The sequence below is a fragment of the Uranotaenia lowii genome, chromosome 3 (genome assembly GCF_029784155.1).
Source record: "Uranotaenia lowii strain MFRU-FL chromosome 3, ASM2978415v1, whole genome shotgun sequence".
Taxonomy (NCBI): domain Eukaryota; kingdom Metazoa; phylum Arthropoda; class Insecta; order Diptera; family Culicidae; genus Uranotaenia; species Uranotaenia lowii.
In genome coordinates, this window is record NC_073693.1 from 85,237,713 (window position 1) to 85,263,864 (window position 26,152).

The 26,152-nt window shown below is 32.1% G+C and overlaps 1 protein-coding gene across 1 annotated transcript in view; it reads right to left on the reverse strand.

The window, feature by feature from the left end:
- LOC129754636 (JNK-interacting protein 1) overlaps positions 1–26,152 on the reverse strand; it is an 82,416-nt gene that overhangs the window by 22,136 nt on the left and 34,128 nt on the right. Inside the window, exon 2 of the mRNA XM_055750800.1 lies at positions 5,167–5,645. Within this exon, the coding sequence (XP_055606775.1) occupies positions 5,167–5,645 (479 nt within the window). The remainder of the gene's footprint in view (positions 1–5,166; positions 5,646–26,152) is intronic.

A 26,152-nucleotide genomic window follows, 5' to 3' on the forward strand; every position in this document is an offset into this window, starting at 1 on the left:
TAATTTTCATTAAAAAAATTTCAAAAATTACAAAAAAGTTCAAAACACCTAATTATACATTTTGCCGCCTTATTGTATGGAACTGCCCTATAGTGCACTCATGAGTGGATTGGAAAGAGCAGTAATGTCAAGGACTCGTTTTTGGCATGTTCGAAAATCGTCTAATTTCGAGAAAATCTTGTTCAAACCAGTGTAGTTGAATTGGAACAAATCACACCTTACGTGGAAACGACTTCATCATTTACTTTTTTATTGAGAAAGAATCAATTGAATTCGAAAAGTAGCTTTATTAACTCTGAAAAAATTTGAATCCAATGAAGATTTATACTAGACGAATTAATTGTCCTTAGTACAATTTAGCCAAAGTTATTCTTTTTTTAATCAACAGCTAAATTACAAAGAAAAAATATCGTTAGTTTGCATAAGATTTTCTTCATTAGCCCTTGAAAAATCAAATTGAATATCGTTTTCTTTCTTCCCGGTCATAAATTTTATGTTGAGATAAGCAAACAATTTGTATGTTCATTAAAATGAGATAAATATTTATTTAGGTCTTTTGGAAAACCAGCAAAGCTCGGAATATGATTATTTTTTTCTATTAATTTTCAGTGACATTTGCATTTAAATCATTGTCTTTGTCTTGGTAATTAACCCTTTAAATTTTTAACCAAAGCGGCGTATTGGCAACTTATCATTTTAAAACTAAAGTCAAAGTTGTATTCACAAAATTCATAATGCAATGTTTCGTACAACGAAACGCTTTATTTTATTTTGTGTAATAGTGGACACACGAAGTGTAATGGTTTCGGTAATAAAAATGTTCAATAAATATCAATCCTAACCTGGCTTTTGTAAACTAAAATTTTATCTAAACTTTTGGTAACGCTTAAATTGGTGGAAATCGGCAATTGCATTAAATTGAACTTTGCTATTGTGTCGTATGAAATTAGTAGAGTAAAAAATAGCTAAGATTTCCCTCATGACATGACTAAAAATAATCTGATTTGTGATTTTTTTCTTGATGTGATTCGCAGCGAATTTCATTGACGTCGAAAGCATTGAGCCTCACAACGAAATTCAATATGCAGCTGAATTGATACTCATTCAAACTGAAATTGTATTCAACGTTAGAAAATTTAAAAAATACAAAATCAAAAGAAACAGATGTTGAACAGAACGCAACTTTAAACATTGTCGCAAAGATAGCTTATAGTTTGGTATGGTTCTACAAAATGCCAACATTCATTCACTCAACGAGCTGCGAATAATTTTTTTTTTTTTTTTTTTTTTTTTTTTTTTTTTTTTTTTTTTTTTTTTTTTTTTTTTTTTTTTTTTTTTGCAGTTTTTGCAGTTTTTGCAGTTTTTGCAGTTTGGTTTCAAGAAAATCTTCAATACGTAACCCTACTTAAACCTACATGGCTTGATCCCACATCATTGAATTGCTTTAGATTTTTATCACTTTCGTATACTTTTACATTTTTCGAATGAAAAACAATTTTAACAATACATACTTCATTGATAAAAAAAAGTTCAACTTTTACCTCTTCTAATCAAATCAGAGTTATTTTAGCATATTTGAACAATCGGGTCATTTTTCCATCAAGAGAATTCCCGGGATCCCGGGAAATATTCAAAAACATGTAAATTATATGCACTTCGATTGAAATAAAGCTTATCGGACCTATCCTGCATCCAAGCCGATAATTTGTTCAAAATGTACTCTCTAAAATATTTTTAAACTTATTTTTTTTATTGAATAAATCAAACTGTTTTCTACAATGATATAGGTAGTAAAACAGTCAAATGGACTATAATATTACCGAACAGGTCAAATGAAGAATTCATTCATGTAATTATTGGTTAGTAAAAACGTTATCTGTTTATTTGTTTCATTTGTGCAACTTTTTTTTTTATTTTTATGAATACTTTACATAATTGTTCTTCAAATGAAAAAAAAAATGTCTTGGTCATTTTAAAGTCTGGCCTTCAAAGGCAGAGGGAAACAAGAGCATAAATGTTACTTTCAAGAAAACACAATCTGCCTACCGGCTGCGCATTTTTTCATATATTTTTCGAAGCATAATGGCTTTTCGTTCAGTGAAAACGGTATGGAAATACATATAATCGTTAAAACTTATCTATTTGAATAAAGAAATTGCACCAAATGGCTGCAAATTGTCTACTGCAAAGGGGTTGGCATATTCTCAATGAGTTTTGTATGACTAAATTTTCAAAAAGAACAATAAGAATGGTTCTGGAGGCTGTCTGGCTTTTCCACAGAAATAATTTCATACATGTCAGGAATTCCCGGGAATAAAACTATGATTCCCACAAATCGGGAATTCCCGAATTTCTCTACTATGAAGTTCACGCACGCAGCACGCAGAGAAGTTCAAGTAGGCTGAAATAACTACGCTTAAATCGAAATTTCAAAACAGTTTCCTGCGTGTTTTGAAACATTCTAAAAAACTTGTATAGCTAAGACACGAAAAGAAGTTGTATAAACGATTTAGAACTAACTCTAGAGTGTGAAATTGACACTCAAAATTTTATTAGGAGCCCCCAAAGAAATAGTTTTGTATTGATGCGCCAAACAAAATTACAAGCCTAAAAACTTTCAATATTGTCATGTTGACACTCAAGAGCGGATTAGGGTTGATGAAACACATTTTTGAATATTAACTGCTTTCTAACCTTTGATCTTTTTAAAAATTTCAAGATACTAACAGGTGAAATTGTATTCAAATAATTCCGTAGAGTACCGTTTGCCTAGACAAAGTGTAGTTTATAGCTTCTCTCTAAGTTTTAATATGATAATAATCTTATAGATGCCTCCTTTTAAAAAAACAAAATGTTCGCCACAGATAGCCAATGACCATTCGCCAAGTTTTTAAGAAGTTTCTCAGTTCCGAGATGGAATTAACATTCTGATTGAGAGTAACATAAATTTCATGAATTTCATAAATTTCATAAATTTCGATTTTGCCCATACGGTTGGAATCCAAAACTTGACAAGGTTGAACCCAAGGCACAGAGAACAGACATACAAGTTCGAACAAAAAATCTTCAAAAAAGTGTGTAAAATTTCAAATGCTATCACCCAAAAATACGTCAGAAATTGACTACAAACAGTGCCATCTATTGCGCCGTTCAAAAGTTACAAATCAATTTTAAAGTGCCCAGTTTTCAAAAAGGCGTAATCGTATATGAACTCACAAAAAATGAATCCAATGTCTCAGTAAAATGGACGGCTTTAATGTATTGCTAAATAAATTAAATCAGGGTTACTTTTGTAGCATATAATTTGAAGCATAAACTGTCATAAATTAAATACTCAACAGTTTAATGTTACAGCTTAAATCTCAAGTCACAATTCTCATATATTATTCAAGTATTCGGTTGAAGCAACCAAGTCGTTGACATTAACAGTTTCCAAACAAATTTATTGCTGAAGCTAGTCCTCATAACCGAATAGAGACGTTGACCCATGTCATCGTCACGTATAGACAAAATAACCGAAACACTCTTTCATATTTTCGTGTGCGTAGCGTAATATGATCGTTCTGTTTGTGACTCGGTGCATCGATGCGTCAGCGCAACGAAACCATAACACAAGTGGTCGATTGTTAACTTCGCTTACGCATCGATCTGAATATATATTCTTGAAGCGCCTTATGTAACTCCAGGCTCCTCCTCAAAATAAATGTCAATGTAGAGTTAAGAATTATGTGTGTAGAGTTAAGTTAGTATAAGAACAAAGAGAAACCAAATAAACGGGTTCAGACAGTCTTCAGTCCGACTCCAACCAAATCGGATTAATTGTACAATTTTGATGACAAGTCCCTACCTTTATACTTTTAACTGGGCGAAATTTCACTTTCTTTATTTTGGCACTACTATGACAGTTAAGATAACTAACACCTTCGGTTTAAGTTTTCGCACTTCTTGAACAGTAATTTATGTAAGAAAATGCATCACCTATGTCCAGTCAAATACAAGAACATTCTTGACGATCAGTCTTACCCAGCAGTATTGATTCTAGGCATTTCAAAGCGGGTTACTTTCACATATCACTTCAGTATCCAGCTGTTTTAAACTATATATTTCTAACAAATTTGAAGGAAAAAGATAATATCTAACTTTTATGATTATTTTTTTCATGCAACATGGTGAACGTTCGTTCATCAAGTTTCGAACGAAACTTCAACAGCGATTTTCTTGAAGCATGCTTGGCAGCACATACGACCTATAGAAAACTGACTGAAACTTAGTCAGCTTTGTTTTGACAGTTCTCTTTGGTGTGTTTGGAGACATCTGGTGGACCAGCCAAAAGACAAAAATGGGTTCAAAAAGGGTGTTGGGATTTTTACACAGCTTTCGTTGGCTAGCTTGTATGTCTGTTCTCTGTGCCCAAGGTTATCGGAATCACAAAGAATATGTTATTTCACAGAATTAAAAACAAATTATCACAGAATCAAATTTCAATATAAATGAAAGTCAACTTTACTAAGAATAACCAGCATCTGTTTGGGAGCATCACAGATGAACAATACACAAGCAAAAGTTTGAATCTTGAATGTCAGATGTCTCCAAGCAAACCAGAGAGAAATATGAAAAAGAAATTGAAAAGATTACAACAGTATAGTAATTTTTAAAAGGGCCATAACTCATAATACACTTTCGTTTAATAATGTTTTAATAATGTTCTTTCGCGTAAAAAAAGGTTTTAGATTTGACCTTTTATACTTATTCTTTCTAACTTGCTTGAAAAACGTAATTTTGAACTACAGTTAGGAACAAAAATTCGGACCGTTGGTCAAGATTAATACACGCATAGCGCACTTTAAACCTGAAGGAAGAAAATATTACTCTCTGAACATCATCACGTTATCTGTACCATTCTGTCCACTTTGAATGAGAAAGGAAAAATAATGCTTACAACTAAAACAAAGTTGATAAAGAGATAGTTTTTGTCTACCTCCATCCAATCTCTCAGTAGAGAAATTTACGATTGCTTTTCCAATAGAAGCTTTTATTTTTTCTTGGGACAGAAAGTTAATTTTCCGGTAATTAAGTTTCTATTCATCACAGTTTTCCTTCTTTTCAGTTATGCCAAATTGAGATAGGTCGGATTTTATCGAAAATAAAATTTAATAAACCACTCACATTTTCTATTTTTGGGAATCTCCGGCAGCTTGCGTCTCCTCCGTTCCACCTGCCCGGGAATCCAAGGCAAGGAGCTGGTCCGTGCCAGCTGTGCCGAACTGCTGGCAACGGAATGTCCAATCGATGGCATAGGAACGTCCTCGTCGTGCAACGTCTCCAGCGAATCTAGTCCATCTCCATCTCCGGATCCTCGTTCGCATTCCGGTGCCGAGTCCTGCTTGGTGATGGCCATCAGTCCCCCCAGGGCACCCGAAGCAGCAGCAGTTGTGGTGGTCCTTAGCCCATCTCCAATGCCATCCTCGTCCTCATCCTCGGCACTGCTATTGCTGATGGTCGAAATGGTTTGCAGGATTTGCTGCGTTTTGCTCGGAGTGGCTTTTAGCACTGAATCTGCCTCGCTGACGAGATCTTCGTGATCCGAGCCGTCGCTGCTTTTGGTCGATGGCGTGTCCTCGTCCAGGTCGACATCGGGGACCAAGCTGAGATTTGTGAAGGAAGAGAACGAGAAAAAGCAAAATGTTAATACAGAGTGCTAAATTAGAATTTTCCAGTCTATTAATATTACAGCAACGTGCCGCAGCAATTCACCGGAACTGCCCCGGAGGACTAATCAACACTGCGTTCCGGTAGGGTTTCCAGTAGGTTTCAAAAGAAGTGACAACCATTGAAAAACACTAAAATGACTATAGTTGCTGAACATGATCAACATTAAAACTTTATTCTTTAAAACAGCAAATTTTATGACATTTGGCTGCCTTAAATGAATATTACTATTTGACACAGTGCGACTCATCTGTTCCATTAAAAGTAATCTAGGTAACCATCTTATCAAAACTAAAATTAAAAATAACCAGAACGATGTTTTCAGATTAGAGAGCCAATGGAGATTGAATTCTGGCTGACTTAGTTTTAATTTCCATTTATATTCGTTTCAAATCAATGAACTATTTTTCAGTGATGTTCCACTTCACCCACTTCTTCGGCTCATTGACACCAATCGATAAGCTCCCAATTTGCTGCTCTCAGCAGGATATGCGAACAATCTAACAGATGTAGCCACCCAAAAGGTCGCGTGTCCCGTTTGTGACCATTGCATAATTAGTTTTGGTAAATTTGGGAGAATGTTCTACCAAGCATTATTTGTGACTTTTTTTTTATAAATGAGCTATTAGTGAATTGATTGAATATTGGACCAACTGTAATAAAACGGTAGGGTAAGTGGGGTAACTATGAACAATTTTACTTACTTTTTAAAACTTATTGAATTAAGTATTTTTTCTATGTTCTAATTCTAGAAAATTATTCTAGAATTCTAGAATATTATATATGTTGACTTTAAAAAATTAATATTTTGAAGTTATTTGAAAAATTCTGAGCGAGTTTGATCAAAATAATCATAATCGGGTTCTTGAAAGCCTAAAACACGGTTTTAAATCTGCTAATGTGTTGTAATGAAAGAAAATGAAGTTTTTTTTTCTTGATTTTTATTGAAAATTTCTTGTGTTTTGACCAAATTTGCCGGATGTTGACCCGGTTTTTGAGTTGAAAGTTTGGAAATCAATTGCCCGGATTTTGCCAGGCTTTTAGATAAAATAGACTGGATTCGTTCGGTCCGGATAAGTGCGCGATAAAATCTAGCAACCCTATTTGTGGCGAATCAAATACTGAACGTCAAACTCTTGAAAACAAAATTAGATACACATTTAAATTTATGAGGGATTTCATAAATTTTATCGTTTTAAGTCATTTATGCGAGTCTTTATTGATAAATGGATAAAAAAAAATCTTCTTCATTAAAATTCTTTATCCCAAAATCAGGATTCATAAACTGTGCAAACACATATCAAGAAGCAACCAATATGAAATCGAAATTGGCGAAATGAACAGCTTAAGATATCTAGTTATCAAAAATTTTAAGCCTGTTAAGTTTAATTTAAAGAATTGGGATTTAAGATTAAAATAAGGGCCTACAATTCAATTATTCAGACTCGTGAATTCTAGACTCTTTAAGGAAATCAGATGTTTATTAAAACCAGCTGACCCGGTAAACTAAGATTGCCAGATTGCCCGGTTTTAGCCGGGTTTGCCCGGATATTTAATACTAAATTTAAGAACAGTCCGGCCCGGCCCGGTTGCCCGGATTTCATTGAAAAATGCCAGAATTTTGCCCGGTTTTTTTTTTTACTGTCTTTGGCAAATTAAACAAAAAAACAACAAACACCTCCAAAACGAAATGTTTTGAACAAGTTTTATGAAAATAATCATGAAAGGTTTTTTAGAAGCCCAAAATACGGTTCAAAATCTATCGATTAGATTTGACGAAAAAAAAATTTTCATTTTTTTTTTCTTGATTTTTGTTGAGGAATTTCTGAGTTTTGACAAAATTTGCCCGGATATTGCACGGATTTATAATCGTCCTGGATTTTGCCAGGTTTTTATATAAAAATTGCCCGGTTTGTCCGGCCTGGATACCTGCTGAAAAAATTCTGGCAACCTTACGGTAAACTTCGTTTTGCCTGTTACCTAATAAATCGTAAGAAAATATTTAATTAAACTACACATCTTTAACTTCTTCGTGCTCGTGAATCAGTTTTCATGAAAATCGTCTTCAAGTTGTCGAGTTGTGTCCCATTTCTAGTTGATTTTGTATGAGAGCCCCCCTTCCATGAAAAATTAGATTCTCGAAACTATTATACGAACCATCATGTTACAAAGAAAACGCTTCGATTTTTATACATAGGATATGCTTGAAATAGTATTCATAAACGAGATTAAAAATTTAAAGTCATTTTGAAGTCAAAAATAAATAAAAAATTAATATTCAAAATTTCGGATCCTTATGTGAGGTTTTCATTCGATATGTGCAAAATTGTGTTTTTTTTTTACAACCCAATTCTCTTTTCCGATCTCGTATACGTATCTCGAAAAATGCAATCTCAATATATTTCAAATTTTATTTTGTTCTGAATCAGTTTACAGAGAAAGACGATAATACCCTTACAATTCAAACTTTCCAAAGCTTTGATTTGTAATCTTTACAGTTTTCTATTTAATGCTTTGATGTATTTCGAACTTTTCGTCGAATACCTCACATCTTTTTCTGCATGATGGTAACATCAACCGTATCGGCCATTTCTTCTACCATTTTACCAAATTAGATGATGATTTGATTAATTTGAAATCCTTTTAAAATTGACACTTGAATATATGACCCAATATCTTTTGATTGGACGAATCTGTGGGCAGTTTGTTGACCTGAAACTTTATACAAAAACATCATAATTATTCTTCTGGTACCATTACAAATTATCCCAGGTGTAGGTTTAGGTCGTGGAATGTACTTTTTGACACTGAAATCAGTGCTGAAAAATAGCACTTTTAGAAATGTTCACTTTTCAAAACTGAATTGCATAAATGTTTTTTTTTTCTAGGTAGTATAATTATACAAGATATCTGCTTGAATAATCTTAACCCCTCATTTGAAGATTTTCTTCTTAAATAAATTCTCAATAGAAGGCAATGTTGAGCACATGAAGGGAAAAATAATAAAAGAATATTATTCTAAATAAATACTGAGAATAATTAACACATAATTAATCTCTTCATCCTAAAGATAAGATAACATTCTCATAACTTCAAGCCGGGATTATGGGGTGGCATAAGGGCAATCTCCCCTGCTTCAAGCTCTAGAAATCCAAAAAAAGAATTGAAACTAGAAAATTGAAAATAAAACATAAAATATAACAAGTAAGGGGGCCCCAGAGAAATGGTAGCTCAAATAGATTAACTGAAATATAAGTTAAGGGGGTCTCCTAGAATAAGAACTGCAGAATTCTTCCCAAATTTTTATTGGTTTAGCAAATCAGTACAACTATTTTCAAAACCTAGCTAAATCTGAGCATTTGGTTTTGTATTTTTCACACAAAATTTGAACAAATCAAGAAAAGTGACAAACACCTTAAATTTTCATTTTTTATCAAAATTTGTCAACTTGTCGTTCGAATCGTTGTTAAAACTACCAAAAAACAATTTAGATAAAGATAGCTAAAGAAAATTCAGACTAATTTGAATTTTCTGTTGGAGCCAGATCATAGTTTTCTTCGCTTATCCAGTCCATCTGGAGATGCCTACAATACATAATTCATCACTTTCTCTTACTTATTAAATAACGAAAATATTAGGATTTACTAGCGAATCAATCATATTTTTTTTGAACATGAGAAATTTTTTCCCGTTTAAAAAAAATTACGATTTATATGACAGCTAGAATATCGGGGGCTGGAATAATAATAACACCGAACAATTCGGAATGCTCACTTTATAAGCATAACTTTTAGTATAAAAAAAAAGCAAAATTATTGTTAGCATTTCGATCATTATTGAAATTTGCGTATGTTTAAAAACTCTACACTCTTTTCCCAATATGAAATTAATTTTGAAAAATCAAACATTTAAAAACTACTGTAAACAAATCAGCAGTACTCAAGTGATTTTCCATTTCAACTTAAGTCTGTTATTTGAAATTCAAAATTTAATTTTTCCAACAAATTGAACCCTAGTTTGATTCTATTGATTCTGATGTACTTTTATTTCAAAATTTTCCTTTACTTAAGCAAATACCCGGAAATCAACGTGCTATTTTCTAGTTCTTTTTTCACATTGATAGTTGAATTGTAAATTTCATTGAGTGATTCTATAAACATGAATGTGATTTAAATCTTTTCTTCTCCCACATTTATGATTCTGTGTTACGAACATTTTGTCACATTTAGAAGAACTATTTGACAAAAGCTACTGATTTTAATATTTGATCTAATAAAAATCTTATTCTTTATACAAAATTGTAAATAATCTGCATTATTTTTTCAATTTGAAACACCTTTCATGGAAACGTTTTTTTTTTTAATTTTTTAAAGATATGATGGATTTAAGTTATAAATTTCAAAATTCCTGCTTTGGCCCTGATCACAACTTTGTTTCTTAGTTTTGAGTTGAAAATTCATTTGTTATCTGTTTCTCAAATCATGATTAAAAATTATGATTATAATTCAAGACACTGAATTGTAGTTCTGAATGAAATCCGATTTAAGGTTTCAAATTTTACTCTTGAACTCTTAAATCTGTATCTCAATCGAATTTTATTTTATTTCTATTAACTTTTTCTAATCTTTAATTCTTAGTCTAAGATCTTATTGTTATTTTCCAATTGTCATTATGGAAATATTTATACTATCGATCTTTTTAATCAGCTTTCGATGATCTGCAATCAATCATGAAAAGGAAAACATGTAAATGTCTTTCGTTAATGTATACAAAATCAGAGAATTTTGAGAGATGATAGAATTTTTAAATAAATTGGAATGAATTTTAGTTTCAATCAACTACTCTGCAACATTTGCACGTGATGTATTAACAATTATTGTTGGGAGACACCGGACATAATTGTTATTTCAATACAATATACTAAGCTTGCCAGATTTCCATTTGACACAAAAAAATAGTAACTCAACTCCAGTATTTTGTTTGGGTTTGAAAATAATGTGCATAAATCTGTCAATAACTTGGCTTACTTCTAAGACTTTCGGCTAACCGGACCGGACTGCAACTTTCCTATATTTTAAAATTGAATAATTGAACCCGTATAAACAAACCGGATAATCTTTTAATATACTGAATTCGTTTCAAGTTCCTTTACGTTTTCTCTGGGACAGCATATGAAGTAAAATTATTATGAAAAATATTTGGTCTTAATTCAAAAATTCTTGAAAGTTCTGTATGGATTTGACATACATACAACACCACGACAACACCACTCCTTTATTTCTGGGATTGGCGTTTTGTTTGACATTTTTTGTGAGCCCGTTCTTTTATTTTACTTTTCCATGTTTGTCAGCGTTTTAGTTCTACTATGACCTTGCAACAGGGAAATTTCATAGATGATACACAGCTCCCCGTTCCATTTAAGTTTTGTTAAGCTCAAATTTTAATTTAAAATGTTCTAAAATTTCTTCAGATAAGACGATTTTATTTTACTGTTCATCCCTAATTTATTTTAAACCTTCCGCCAAATGCGTTTTGCGTTACTCAGGGTAATTTATTTTTTTAGATATTAGATGAAAAAGATACTTTTAAAACGCACAGCAACGTTTATTCCAGACTACAAATTTTGAATTGAATTTAATTTGAAAAGTTAAATATTTGAATTTGGATTTGAAAATAAAGCTCTAGCACATCTATTTTGAATCTTTCCTACTCATTACAATATTGGTTTTAAAGTTCGATATTTTAACAATGCTGTGATTTAATTTTTATTATATAACAGTTGTTCGGAATTATAATTGAATTTGATTGCTTTGTTTCAAAGTTTAAAAATATATTAAATATTCAATAATTTATAGAACGGTTCTATCCTTAACACATGAGAACAATATTACTTAATTTATAACACTGCTTTTAGTTCCGCATTGAAATCAAGTTATTTAAAAGCTTTTAAAGTGTTTATCTTGAAAAGTTGTGTTTATAATTCTCAAATTCCAAAACACTAGTTAATTTTTTTTTTATCTTGAATAATTGTTAAATCTCGACTGCCGTTCTATAAATTAGAGAAAAAGACAGGGATAACAGATAAGCCAAATAGCAAACAATATAAAATAATATTCAAATGATATTTATTCCATATTTCTAATTCGGTATTGAATTTTGAATATGGCGAATGCGCCAACATCACTTTTTCGAGAAAAGGCGTTCAGAGTTTAAATATAATTTTGTTTTCTAAATTTCTCGGAAACCAAATATCATTCATATAACTTTGTACTATCAAAATGTAGATCAACAAACGTACTCTTTGACCCACCTGATAACTCAATTTGTTTACATTTGGCGCATTCGTCCTTTTCAAAATTAACTACCGAATTAATGTCTCTAAAAAAAGAAAGGAGTGTCCACAGGAAATATCTAGGAGCATGGGAGGTGTAGGAAAATAATATAAACGCACCATTTACCAAAATGGATCCTGATCTTTGTCTTACCCTAACCAACACAATCCCTTCCTTGGATACTTAAATATGGATTCGCAGACGTATAGACGGTTTCCATAGTTGGTTGTTTCTTGATATTTCAAAATTAGATTTGGGATATGTGGGAACATAAGTTTACATTTAAGGCCTGTGTGTAGAGTATCTAAATAACTAACATTCCTTTCATTATTACCATTGACTACTAGGACGTGGCCGGCGCCGTTATTGTTAATTTCCATGCATGAGTTTTGTGCATTAAGAATGAATTGCTTATCTCAAGCAGAGGAATTATAGGGTGTCGTAAATCGGGCGTGAAATTAGCCCACGCCATGCACGCAGTTGTTATGGAATTTTTATCACATTACATAGAAAAATAATTAAATCTTCGTTTTTCTCCGATTTTATAAAAATTTTCAGTTTATAGGTTGAAGGAAATAAAATTCGTGATGATGGATCGAAGCAATCCTTTGTTGTGGCAAGACGTGAAAAAAAATGCTATTCAAAAAATTATTTGAAATTGGTCCAATACTTGAAGAACCTTTTAAATCCCTGGCGAAATTACTTAATGCAACAAAGATCATCAAATTGGTGAAGCGGTCGAAGTGAAAACCCAAAATTTCGGTGTTAATGAACAACGCAAAGTTCCTGTTTTATCTTGGAAGATTGCACTCAATGACCGGTTATGCAACAATCCGTTTGAATTACTCCAAGCTCGCAGCAGAATATATTACCCGGAATACCCTAGACTGGACACTTCAGATGAGGGAGAAAGAATCAAATTTGTAAAATTCGCCAGTCGAGAAGATTCAAAGCTAAGTACCCACCCATTTCTATTTGATTACATATTCTCAAGAATGATTAAGTTGCTCACGAGAAAAATGCATTATGCATATGCATAAAAAGTTTTGTTTAGCTTCTGTATTTTTTGTAGTTTTTATGATAAACTTCCGAAATCTTATAGACCTGAAATTTTACAAAAAATGGGAGCATATGAAAATTGAGTTCGAATAACGAAAGATACAACGTATTCAAAATACTAACTTTCGCTTCTCGTGATTAGGATAAAAATGAGACCCATTTGTGGTAATGTTTTAAAAAATAAATACATGCTATAACTTTTCAAATTTTTTTTAAGTGTCTTATTCTATTTTAATAAAATTATTGGATCATAGATTTCAAAATTTTGCTTATGATATTCAAATTGAATTATTCAGCTTTGTAGTTTTTATCGATATTAAAACTCAAGTTATCAGATTTGCCTATATAAAATATTATATATTATTGTACCCTTGAGGATCTTGATATTTAAAAAAAAATAGCATATCAGTACAAAATGATAGGGAAGAAACTATTTTTATTTTTGGAAACAGGGCATCGACACGGAATTCAATATCAATTAATTGTAGAACTTTTTTGTTGTTGTATTCAATTTGACTATTCCCAATTCTTTTTGAGGTTTTTAATCAAAAACACCTCGTAGATATTAAATATTAGGAGTTTCCTTAGGAAATGTGTAGGAGCATAAGAGGTGTAGGTCCACCAAAGATCGCACCATTTTCCAAAAATGGCTCCTGATCCAAACCTCTTCCATACTAAAACAACCCTTCCTTTGATACTTGAATATAGATTCGCAGACGTTTGACGGTTTCTTTAGCTGGTGACACTGACTTATCGTTGTTTCAGAGTTTTTCAAAACAAGCTTTTGAAGAAAACTGGAATAACAGATTTATGGTTGATCCTAAAAAGTATCTTATTAACAATCCTTCCTTCATTCCTCTTTGACTACTAGGACGTGGCCGGCGCCGTTATTGATCTTTTTTTTTTTAAGAGAGATCATGAGTTTTGTGCATTGAGAATGAGTTGCTAATCCCAAGCTGCATTCTTTTGGCCCTTGTACAAAATTGATGGCCTCGATCAATCACGGAGTAGCAACCATTGGCGATGTGGAACTAGTTCTACTTAGCCATGCCAGCGATCATGAAATTCGAAACGCATTGAATGATTTGATACATTGTAATATTAAGTTTTTTTTTTTGGATATGAGTAGTCAAACAAGCTAAGCTAAGCTAAGCTGAAGGAACTGAAATTCGTGATAAAATATTTGATTTCAGTATAAAACATATTGAATAAAGAGCTTAGAATCATTCCAAAACTCGAATAAAAGTTAGATGCAAGATAGAATAACATTTCAAATGTAACATTTTACTATGAATAAACACGAAACTTGCATGTTAATTGATTCATTAGAACCTTACGATGTGTTTTCTCGCAATATTGTCAAGTTTTTAGATTGCAGTGAGCTTGGAAACAGTTTCTGTTTTTTCAATAACAAGTCGATTTCCAAATCCGCATTAAGCATATATTTCAACTATAATAAAAATCCCTGTGAGGTTAGGGAAATAAGTTAATGTTTTAATGACAATAGGTTTGTAAACACACGTTTAGTGACTTGCCCCGTTTCAAGCGATGTAAATCCTCTTAGGTTCCTCTGAGGCAACCGAGATATTACTACCTATTAAACGTTTATAATTCGTTTATACAAACAAAAATTTAAAAAAATTTGAGTTACATTTAAGGGAATAATTAAACAATTTCATACAAGATCCTCATAAATGGTTTAAGATCAATTTGGGCTCGCTTAGATTTAAAGACCGAATATCGTTTGCGATCTAAAGAGAAAATCAATAGTAAGTTTTCTTTGTAATTATATCACCTCGCTTAAGCAAATCTCGTCTACACCTTTCAATTAACTTCGATATCGCAACCGCCTATTATCGTAGATAAAACTAACTTCTTTAACTCGTGGTTCGAAAGCACGTTTTACTTAATGGTTTACAAGATTGATACTCTCCTTGCTTTGTTTTGGTAAGTTGTTTGTCGTCTTAAGCTGCCAGGCGAATTTTCCTAACTCGCTCGAGGTAGGTTCGATACCGATTCCAGGGACCTCGTAACAGTTAATTCGCATTTTATGCAGAATAGCTTACCAAATCCTATTTTTTTTTAAATAGGTTCATAAATCTAGGAATCAGAATGTATGCATTTGAGGAAAGTGGCGTATAAATTACTCTAATATAAAAAAGATTTTTATGAAGGATTAATCACCGTAATGTATGTTTGTTATTTAATTTATTGATATTATCGGTGAGAAAAGTGAAGGACATCTTAGTAGGGACATCTTAAGATAATGAAATTTTATAGATGGATAGAAAGTTGGAAGAATTGGAGATGGTGATAATAATTTATTTAGAAGCATTAACATCACATATAAAATTTTTGTTCAGCACGGGCCAACTACTATGAAGTAGTAGCTACAGATAGAGTTGCATCTACCACCACAAATTAGTGGGCCAAGCGTGGTTCGCCCCACAAGAGTAAAACTTGCACTATGAACGAACGAAAAAGATGACTACATTGTAACATAATATCATCGTTAATCAGATCATAACCCGAAACATTTCTAGCTGGCACAAAATCTATAACCAACAAATTCAATAAACACAATTTGTGCTTTGAAGATTTGTTAAATTATTGGATTATAATTGTGCTGCAGAATTATCCGATTGGCATTCAGATTCGACCAATTATGCAGTTTATTCAAAATCGTATTCAACTCCCAAGGGGTGCGACATGTGTATCGAAAGCAAACACAATTCGGATCGAAGAGATAATTATCTCCCAAAAGTTGTGTATCGCAACAATCTTCACCATGTGGTGAGGATTATTTCGATACAAGTTTGAATTTGCTTAAAACGCTCATGAGTAGTGTGTCGCTCGTAATATCGAAACAGGTTCCAAATCGCAAATTTGTTTTCCACCTGGAATTACCCTGCAATTTGTGTCCATCGACTGTTTTTTGACAAATTGTTTAAGGCTCGAGTGAATAAAATGCTCCACTATCTGTAGTCCAGAAGTTAGTCTACCCACCTTTGAACCGTTGCCAATTCTGACGCAATTTTCATTCCACCTATACACACACTTCTGTATAGAGATTGAAAGCTCTAGCTCCAGTGAATAAAACGAGGAGGAATTTTCCCAGAAGATAGTTGCATATTTACCAACCGGAAGCTGCTGGTGTGGTGAGATCGGAAGAATCTATCCTCTGAATGGTCTGTCCGTTCAGTTGGGGAATGGTGGAGCAACAACAAATGCAGGAACAAGAAGTGACCTACATTAAGCAAACGGTTTTATGAGTTTTTGATTCCCGTGTTTTTCTAATTTAAAATTTAAATCAGGTTGATTTCAACGGAAGAAAAACTGATAATCCGATCCCAAATTTTTTCCTATTTTCTAGAAAGATGTTTTTTGAATTCCTTCCTAAACTTTCCGCTTAGTAGTTTATTTGCTTTGGATAATATTTTCGTTGGAAACTGATTTTTTTTTGTATTATACCAAGTAAAAAAAGTTTAACTTCTGTACACACCGACAGTGAAAGTTAGACAAATTTAAAGGATGATGGAAAACAATTCTCCAACCTAAAGTTTAATTCTCACATTCTACTTCAAAAAACAATTGCTCAGTTCCAAGCGGAAAGCAGACAAAATCGAAATCGAAATCGAAATCGAAATCAATCAACCGGATAGCACTTGCAGTTGCTTTGAATCCTTCGGACTTCGGGCTGATATCATCAGAGCTGATGACGATGATGGACGAAGGCTGTAAAAGTCTCATTCAATATTCTGTTCCTTTAGAGATGATTTGTCGTCGGTGGATCCTTTAGGTTAGTTTCGGGTCGATCCGGTTGAGGAGGCCTGGTCGTCGTCGGCAAAACCGCACTTCCGTGCCACAAAATTCGTCCAAGTGTAAGGCCACATTTCTGGTTGGTTTTTTTTTATGTCAACGCAGAGAGGATTGATGATGATTGTCCTTTTTCATGAGCCTCAACCACTCCACATACTAATTCAGTCGACTGACTCCTACCTACTTGTGCTGTCTCCTGCGTTTCTGTTTCTGGTTTCTGGAGCTGTTTCTGCTTTCGTTGCTTTCAACGGTCGACGAGAGGCTCTGCAAATCGTTGGACCCCACTTTACCCCTAGTGGGTGATTAATACTAAAACAGGATTCTGGTGCCTGACAGTTGCTTGGCAGTGGTGCCCTTGGGCGAGGGCTTTGTGCAATATTACTTTTGTGCAGATAGTTTCACCGATATTGAAGCCTTTTCCAAGCGAAAGGGGATACATTGAGCGATAAATGAATTTTCATCGATTTATCAAATGTTAATGGAAACATCCATCCTTCGAGAGTTTAAGTTACTTGAAGTGAATATTAAAAATGTTATAAACTGAAATTCAGAAACTACAAGTTTTTGAGTGGAGATTTCTTGACTCCTGACTTGATTATTTAGAATTGACTCTCAGGAATCAGCGATTTGTACTAGATAACAATATTTTCGATTAATATTTTATAGTATTCTTAGTGATATATCATCCAATATATTGGATGAATCATTATTTTCAACAAATATTCGATACTGCGCATTAAAATTTTAACAAGTCTCTCTTTAGAATATCCATATTTCAAGGGTAAACGACTCAACCAATACATTTCTTGCGTATGTCAATTGGAACGAAGCGGGAGATATAATAAAACAAATTTAATCCCCGCAAATTGAGGTATGTATGTATATTTGGAATACAAGTTAAGGATTTTATTTTCGGGTTTAAAATTTTTAATCTATATCTTAGAGTATCATTTGAGGCTGGGAAATTGTTTTCACATTAATGATAAGAAAAATAAAAAGAAAAATAGAAAGGATAACCAATTTGCAATAAAATAATATTCTTAAAAATCAACAACGACGCTCTGATTAACTCATCAATATAGAAATTGTATGAATCGTGAGTGATTTCCGAGATAAAGCAAGAAATTCCCCCTTTTGGATTTCTTTACGACCCATGTGTTAACTAAGACGCACCAGAAAATATTGAAAAACTAGATTAGCAATAAAAATCCATCCTGTATCTCAACTGTGGCTAGGAACTATATTAAAAATTGAGAATTCAGATTAAGGATTTCAATTCAGTGATTAGACTAAGATTAAGCATTAAAATCCGGAGTTGAAATTCGAAAAAGAATTTGATTTCCAAGTTCAGATTTTGATTTATAAGTAGTTAATAAAATCCTCAAGTTTTAAAACATGGTTTATAAATAAATGATGCAAGTTTATAATTCTAAAGTTTGATGATATATTCAAAAATGTTACACGATCGATCATTACACGAACCAATTTGTTGAAATATAAATTTTTATGTGCGTCCATCACTCTAACAAATTTAGAATTTATGGAAAACTTGAAGCGATTTGTTGAAATTTGATTTTTTTTTTCTAAGTTACTGTTTTAAGGATAACGCTGAAGCGGAAAGGGAAATACGAGTAATCTAGTAATTGTTCTTCTAATCAAAAGATTTCATCAAGAATTCTGACAAATAACAACTCAAATATTTTGAATGATCAGGATTTTTCATTTTAAATTAACTTCTGTTTGACCTGAAAGAGAATCTGCATTATAAATTTTCAATTCAGATTATGATACCTTGAACTCATTTATCTGTTTTATACACGCTTTCTAATATGGAGGATTTTTTTTAACAAAATTGAAAACGCAATCAAACTGTTACTCAGATTTCGACTTTTAATTACAAATGATTTAAATACAAAATTTATAATAATCATGTTCTGTTTGACATTCTTCATATCTTTCGCAAAACGTTAGATCGTAAAATATTCGATAAAGATCGAAATATGAACTATGCCTTTTAAAATAAACGAAATTTAGGTGCATATATAAATCAAATTTGTAATCTGTAATCATATTTTTTTTAAATCAAATTCACAATTTAGAATAAAAAATGGATTAGTATACAAATAAAAATTAAAAATATTAAAATATTTTATTTTAATTTCAAATTTTATCTTAGGAGCTTCTCCATTATTGATGACCTTAGAATGATGAATTAGAATAAAAAAAAAGTTTTTAATACATGCATTATAGCGAAAATACAATATGCACACATGTCCAACTTAAAAACATTGCTATTCAAAAAAATGTAGCTCTTTGTTTTGTTAATAACTTTTGAATGTTTGGATGGAAACTGACAGTTAAGCTGCCTATTGATGTAATGTATACGTGAAGCAAAATTATGATAAGCTGCCATGTGGTTTTAAGGATAGCGTCCACTAAAGAATCTTATTGACAAATTTTTTTGGGAAGGATCAAGAAAAATCCAGGAAAGTCCTAGTGGGAGACCCAAATACAGCTTGAAGTCAACTATTCGACCAAAATTCATATGGTAAATTCTTAAAAGAGTTCTAGAGGATCTAAAAGCGAGCTAAAATTTGAATAAAAAAGAGATGATTGATTCCATGAAGTTAAGGAATACGAGAAATCAAGGGCAACTTGAAGATTTCTATATGGGTCTGGGACTGGTTCGTCTTGCTGACTGATAAACAGGCCTGACTTTAGTTTCTACAAGATAAAAAAGCTGCACACCGGTATAATAAACAAAATACGGTGGTCAAAACGAGCGCAAAATATTTGGACCGCTAGCGAGGAAAAAGCTTGGAAAATTTCGTAATGGCCAGCAAAACGAACTCTTTAGCGAGCACCTGGCCAGTGTTCCTTTTTTTCGAATATACTGTTTACATTTGCAAAACTTTAGGCCTTTTTAGAGGATCTTATTAGTTCGATTAGTTCTTGTACAGGATCCTTGGAAAGTTCCGAATCAGCATTTGGATTAGAAACAGAAAAAGATCTTGGTCAGGTTCCGGGTCAGATTTCGAACCGGAATCTAGAAAGGGGCTATGATCAGGATAAAATTTAGGATCAGTATCAAAATCAGGATCATGTTCAGGATGTGGGCCAGGTTCCGATTCAAGCTCTGATTCAAAATCAAAATCGAAAACAGGTTCAGGATTAGGTTCCAAATCAGGATCAGTATTTAAATTTGAATCATCATTTTGAGCAGGAACAGTATGGGAGAAGTTTTCAAAGTAAACCAATCGTATAAATAAAGCATAATGTACAAAATCAAGCTACTTTAAAGCCCGTATTGATGGCACACGAAACCATTAAGTTCCCTGAAAGTTTATTGGGAGACACGTATGAAGTTGACATTAGGTGTTGGTACCGTAAAACGGGGTAAGATTGATCACTTTTTTCAATATTTTTCGATTATTTTTTCTGTTAAGGGAAATGTGGCATGTTTCATATTTTTAAAACCAATACTGGGCTCCTATGCACGTAAAACATGATTGCAGAAATTTATCAGACTACTTTAAATTTGATTTAAAAATCGTTTTCGTCATTGTTTAAAATTTGATGCACTGGAGTAACATTGACCTGTCTCTATTTCGACGTTTTAAACGGGGTTTCTTGATCAAAAAGGATACAAAACAACTTCATAAAATTTACAAATGCTAGTTTATCAATTCCTAAGGCAGTTCGGAACAAACTCAAATGATACAAAAATTAATCATGAAACTCTCCAAAATTGAACACAACACTTTCGGTGGCTCAAAGATACTGAATTTGTATCTTTTGGTCCAGTGAATTCTGAGATATATAATGCTGAATCTCGGTGTTTCTTGGTTTAAATTTCTTCGCGGTCCAAAAAAACAACATTGCGGTCCTTAATGTGTAAAGGCCGAACGACAATTAGAATCAAAAGAAGGACAATCATGCTGCATAAATTAAGGGCTAAACTTTTAAACATTACCTATAAAATTTTAACTACTAAAACAAATGAAATTTTACCTTGATTCAATTCCCTAGACCATCGCACTGTTCCCATTTAATTTTTTCCCTCACATTTTACCATTTGATAGGGTTTCTAGCCTTTCGTCCTAGACTGGCTAACTCTTGAAAAATGGCCCTATTTTTTTTAAATATCAATAATTTTCCTCAAAATACAACAAAAACCACACCAAAACTATAGATTTACTAAGGAAAAAAATTGAACCCTGAAACAAGTCAACATGTTTGCTTCTAAACGCTTTGATTTCATCAGAAAGGGTGTTTGTTTGCGAGCCTTCAAAAAATTAAAATATTTCAAAATTTTGAAATTACATTAAAAAAAAATCATATTGATCAAAATTACTCCGGAGATTAACCAGCCTTATCGGAGAAAAGTGATGTCCTTCTTAGTAAGGACATCTTAAGATTATGAAATTCGTTATAGACGAACAGAAAGTTAGAAGAAATGAAAGATGGTGAAAATGAACGGGTAGAATTATACTTTTTTATTTAATAACAGCTGCGAAATATTTTAAAAATTTAAGCTGAATCAATCGTGCTGTTTTTTCCGATGATTTTCAACATGTTAGATAAGCAACATACTTAGGAGAATCCTTGTAAGGTTTTTTAATCTTTTGATGTTCATTTTAAATTCCTTTTTCAGAAAAGGGCAACGTGGAAGAAAGCAAGTGAGGGTTTGTCAAAAGGAGGCCAAAAGTATCTAAACGGTCCCTTACTTCTGTACGTAAAGATTCTGTACCAACAATAACACAAAAATCTCTTTTTAAAATTAAGTTTTAATTGTGGCAACCATGGCTTTTGATTTTTTTTTTGTAGTGATGTGTAATGATCGATTACTTTTGTGACGTGAAATCACGCTCGAATTGACCATTTTTGACTTCATTACATACTACTTCGATTTTTTGTTCTGTTTGTGGAAATAGGATATCAATGCCTTCAAACAAGTTGTAGAAAAAACAGTTACCCTCAATTTGATGTTTAAAGCTTCTTGATTGAACAACAACGAACAAAGTTATGCCTCTTTTAAGTTGTGACGTAAATTCAGTCAGTTTAAACAGAACTGGGTATTGTACTGAATTCATGTCATGAAATTTCAAGTAATTCTGAACCATCCTTTAGAGCCCTCAAATTTTATGTACACTTACAAAAATGATATTTTGTAATTCCGTCTACAATCAAAAATTGTCATTATCTTTTCCTTATTTTTTCCTTATTTTGAGGAATCATTCGTTAAAACTACCACAGTTTTCCACAGTCTTTATTTTAATATTCATTAAAGAAAAAAAAATTTAATTCTTATTTCAATGTTTTTGTTTTTTTTTAAATTGAAAATTACGATCCCATAAAAAAAAATCAACTAAATTATGTTCAACTCGTGAAAATTCAACCATCTGGAAAGTAAACAGCTTTCAGAATATATTTCCCTTTTAAAATATTACAAAAAAAATCAAATTTTGTGACGTGAATTCACTTATTTGCGCTGTTGTAACTCACAGGCTTCGGACTCTTTTCAGAGCCCAACAAGAGCGGTGTAAAAATCAGCTCCGCTCTTTGAATTTAGTTGTGAGCGGAGCAAGAGTGGTCGATAGGAGCGGAGTGACCATACACACAGGGAGCGTTTTTCGTCACTCACAAAACACTCAAAATTGAAATGAGCGCTCTATAAGAGCGTCACCTAAAGAGTACTTCTAAGGTGTACACAATGTGCGTCCAAGTAATTAATTGATGGTGCTGTTCGCTTTGGTTCGTATCCAGCTGTTTTTTTTTTTGGAAGATGAATCAAAAAGATAATAACATCAAGCCGGAATAGATGAGAACAATAATATATATATATATAATATATATAATAATATATATATATTTATATATATATATATATATATATATATATATATATATATATATATATATATATATATATATATATATATATATATATATATATATATATATATATATATATATATATATATATATATATATATATATATATATATATATATATATATATATATATATATATATATATATATATATTCTAATATACTTTGGTTCAATATAAGTCTCTATCAAACAACAAACCAAACAAGTCACGCTTAGAACCGATCCGAAAGTTCTTTACCGGGTGAAACTAAATTGCTCTCCCACGGTGGTAAAGGTAGCATAAGTCATCTGCAGTATAGTGGTGCTGATTGAACATTGAAAGTTAATTTTGCAGTCCGCTAGCTAGTGTCGAGGGTGTTATCAACAAGATTTTTTTTTAATTTAGATTGTTTTGAATTCGTGAAATAAAATCAATACCTACTAGCCTATACTAGCAAAGAATGCTCCTAAATGTTTGTCAGAAACAAGTCGTTTTCATGGAGTTCTATGTGACTAACAATTGTTACAGGCTACAATTTTGACCAAAATATGCGTTTTTGAAAAACGTTATTTTTAACAAAATTTAAAATAATGACATATCGTCAACTGGGGCAACATGCAACACTTTCAACTAAAATGGCTTCTAAATAACCCACGTCCACAGATAATCATACATAACCTTTATACATCTAAAGTTTTATGGTTGATGGGATATCAAATTGGCGCAGTCAAAAAAGCTATTGGTTTTTTCAGTTATTCTTAATTTTCAAAATACATTTGATTTTCACTATACATACTAAGAAGAAGTAATAACATGCAACAAACTTAGTTTTGAATGAAAAATCTAATTAAAAAGTATATAAATGTATTGTTTTTGATAAATTTTTGATGCCATAAAAACCATTACGCATAAAAACACCAATTGCAGTAAATTTAGGATCTGTTGAAACTAATTTTTGAATTTTTTTGTGAATATAAGGATGCTGCATACATTTAGGGGTAAAAAATACTAAAAAAATACTACAGAAAAATTAAACCAGAAAAAAAGTTTGTAGGTGATATCATTAAGCCAATCCGTCATACTATGGAAAGTATTTTACGGCATCGAAAAATGTTAAAATTTGTACATCTATTGCTCGATTTTTTAAATTATTTTTAATTTTTTTTTTGATTTTTTTAAATTTTGAATGAAAATAAAAATCTTTAAAATACTAACTTAAGATGTGAGTAATTATTTCATCATCATTTTGTAGGCATTAAAAGACAACTTGATTGCATTATATAATATTGAAAATAAAACAGGGCTGTAGTAATCAAATGTTGCATCTAACCCCGCTGTTACATGATGCCCTGTTTGACGGTACTTGAACTCAAAGAGGAAGTATTTTGTGACTAAAACTCACGCAAAGCTAGATATTTGGTCTACTAACACCCGGATAAACGAAAAATTAGTGGGAAAAGGAAACGTAAAGTGATCAATGATTGTGGAAGGACCGCAGTTCAAGATTTTTTTTTGCCAAAAATTGACTTTGTGGGACTTTTTCGGTTTTCTGAAACATAGTTTAATATGCATTATGAAAATTCAAATGATTTACATGTGATTTTCAGCGAGTTGTGAAATTCTTAAATATTCCATATGAATCCCTTAGAGATCTAAAAAAATGGCAGTGCCAGATGTTTTATGCAATTTCTAAGTCAAGTGACATCAAACAGTCATCAAAATGTACGTACAAGTTTTTTTTTAATTTTATAATGAAATTTTCCCCATTCATCTATTGTCATAATAATGTAGATATATGTTTTTGAGTAACTGTAAACGATTAATTTACATTACATAAATTTCATTAAACCATTGGAATTTGAATCTCGGCACCAAGCGCTTGCACGCTTTGCTTTCAAAGCGCTGCCTTAAGAATTCCATTAATGAGCGTCTTTTTTTGCTATGCAGATGATGGGAAGGACGGTTTCCTAAAAACACACTTAATTTCCCTAAGAGCACGCTCTAAGAGCTACACTGACGGAGCACACATCACTCATGTAAGTGAGTGTCGAACATTTATTTTCCGGGAAGCAAGAGCAGAGTGTGTGCGGTTTAGCGCTCACAAGAGCATGGGTTCCACTCCTCTTTGTGAAGCTTTGCTCTTGCACTTATGAGTGACACCTCAGGAGTCGTCCGAAGCCTAACTCATTTCAAAGTCTTCTCGTAAAATTTCAAAGCTTCCTTTTTTGTGACGTGAATTCAATAATCTGTGACTGTTTTTATTCGTTTTTTCAAAACAACCCCGTTGGATATAAAAAAATCTTTTTTTCACATATTGAAGAAGTAATTGTTGGCTTCATATCATAGACCCTTAAAAAAATTCAATCCACATATAATTATTATTATTTTGTAAAAGTTGTCAACATTGATACTTTTTTAAACAAACAAAATTGATTTTCAAAATTATTTAAAACATGATAAAAAATTTGTTTCCTCTTATTCCGTTGGTTTAATGTGATTTGAACTATAAAAATTATTGACAAGTTTGAGATTTTTTGATACGCGAATGGATAAAAATCACTTGTTAGCGGTACAAGCGCGTGGAATGTGTCAATATAATTTTTCGGTATCTCACTCTTGTAAGCAGTGCGATTAATTTCTCTCTGCAAAACTTCGGAGGAACAGCAGAAAAAAATTGCACTCTCTTTCACTAAACAATCCGAACTGAAAATAAATGCCAACAATGTTGATCGGGATTCCCGATCAGAAGAGAAAAACAAAATTATACCAAGGAGGGATATTCTGATATTCAATTTTTTTATATCAAATGAGATATAATTTAGTACTCGTAGGATGTTAAAGTATTTCAAATTATAACAAAAATTCCATTAAACTCTATTGATAGCATTTACAAAATTATAACTCAAACTGAAAGTATATTTACCACAAAAAAAGTCTTGCATACAATCTTTTATGCAATGTTCACTTTGGACTCTTTTTGTTTAATCGGATCAGTTACTATGCGCCATCGAAAATTGGATGAGAAATTGATTTCTAATTAAGATTAAAACAAAAGCAGTGAAGACTGGACATTGGAAAGAAACGAAATCTGTCAATAACAACCGTTAGACAGTACCCTTGAGAAATACCATCAAAAATGGTCGAAACGTCGGGAATTTCTTAAAGAAAGTTGTTCGCTTGAAATCCAAGACCGTAAGTAGCTAAAAATAAAACATTAAACATCAAAAAACGGTCAATAACATATTTCTAACTACACATTGAGGTATGTATTTGCTTTTCTTTTAAAGATTTTATATAAGAATACTCTGCTCCTGTGGAAAAAAACAACATTTTTCTAAACAAAAACTTAGGTTTTCGC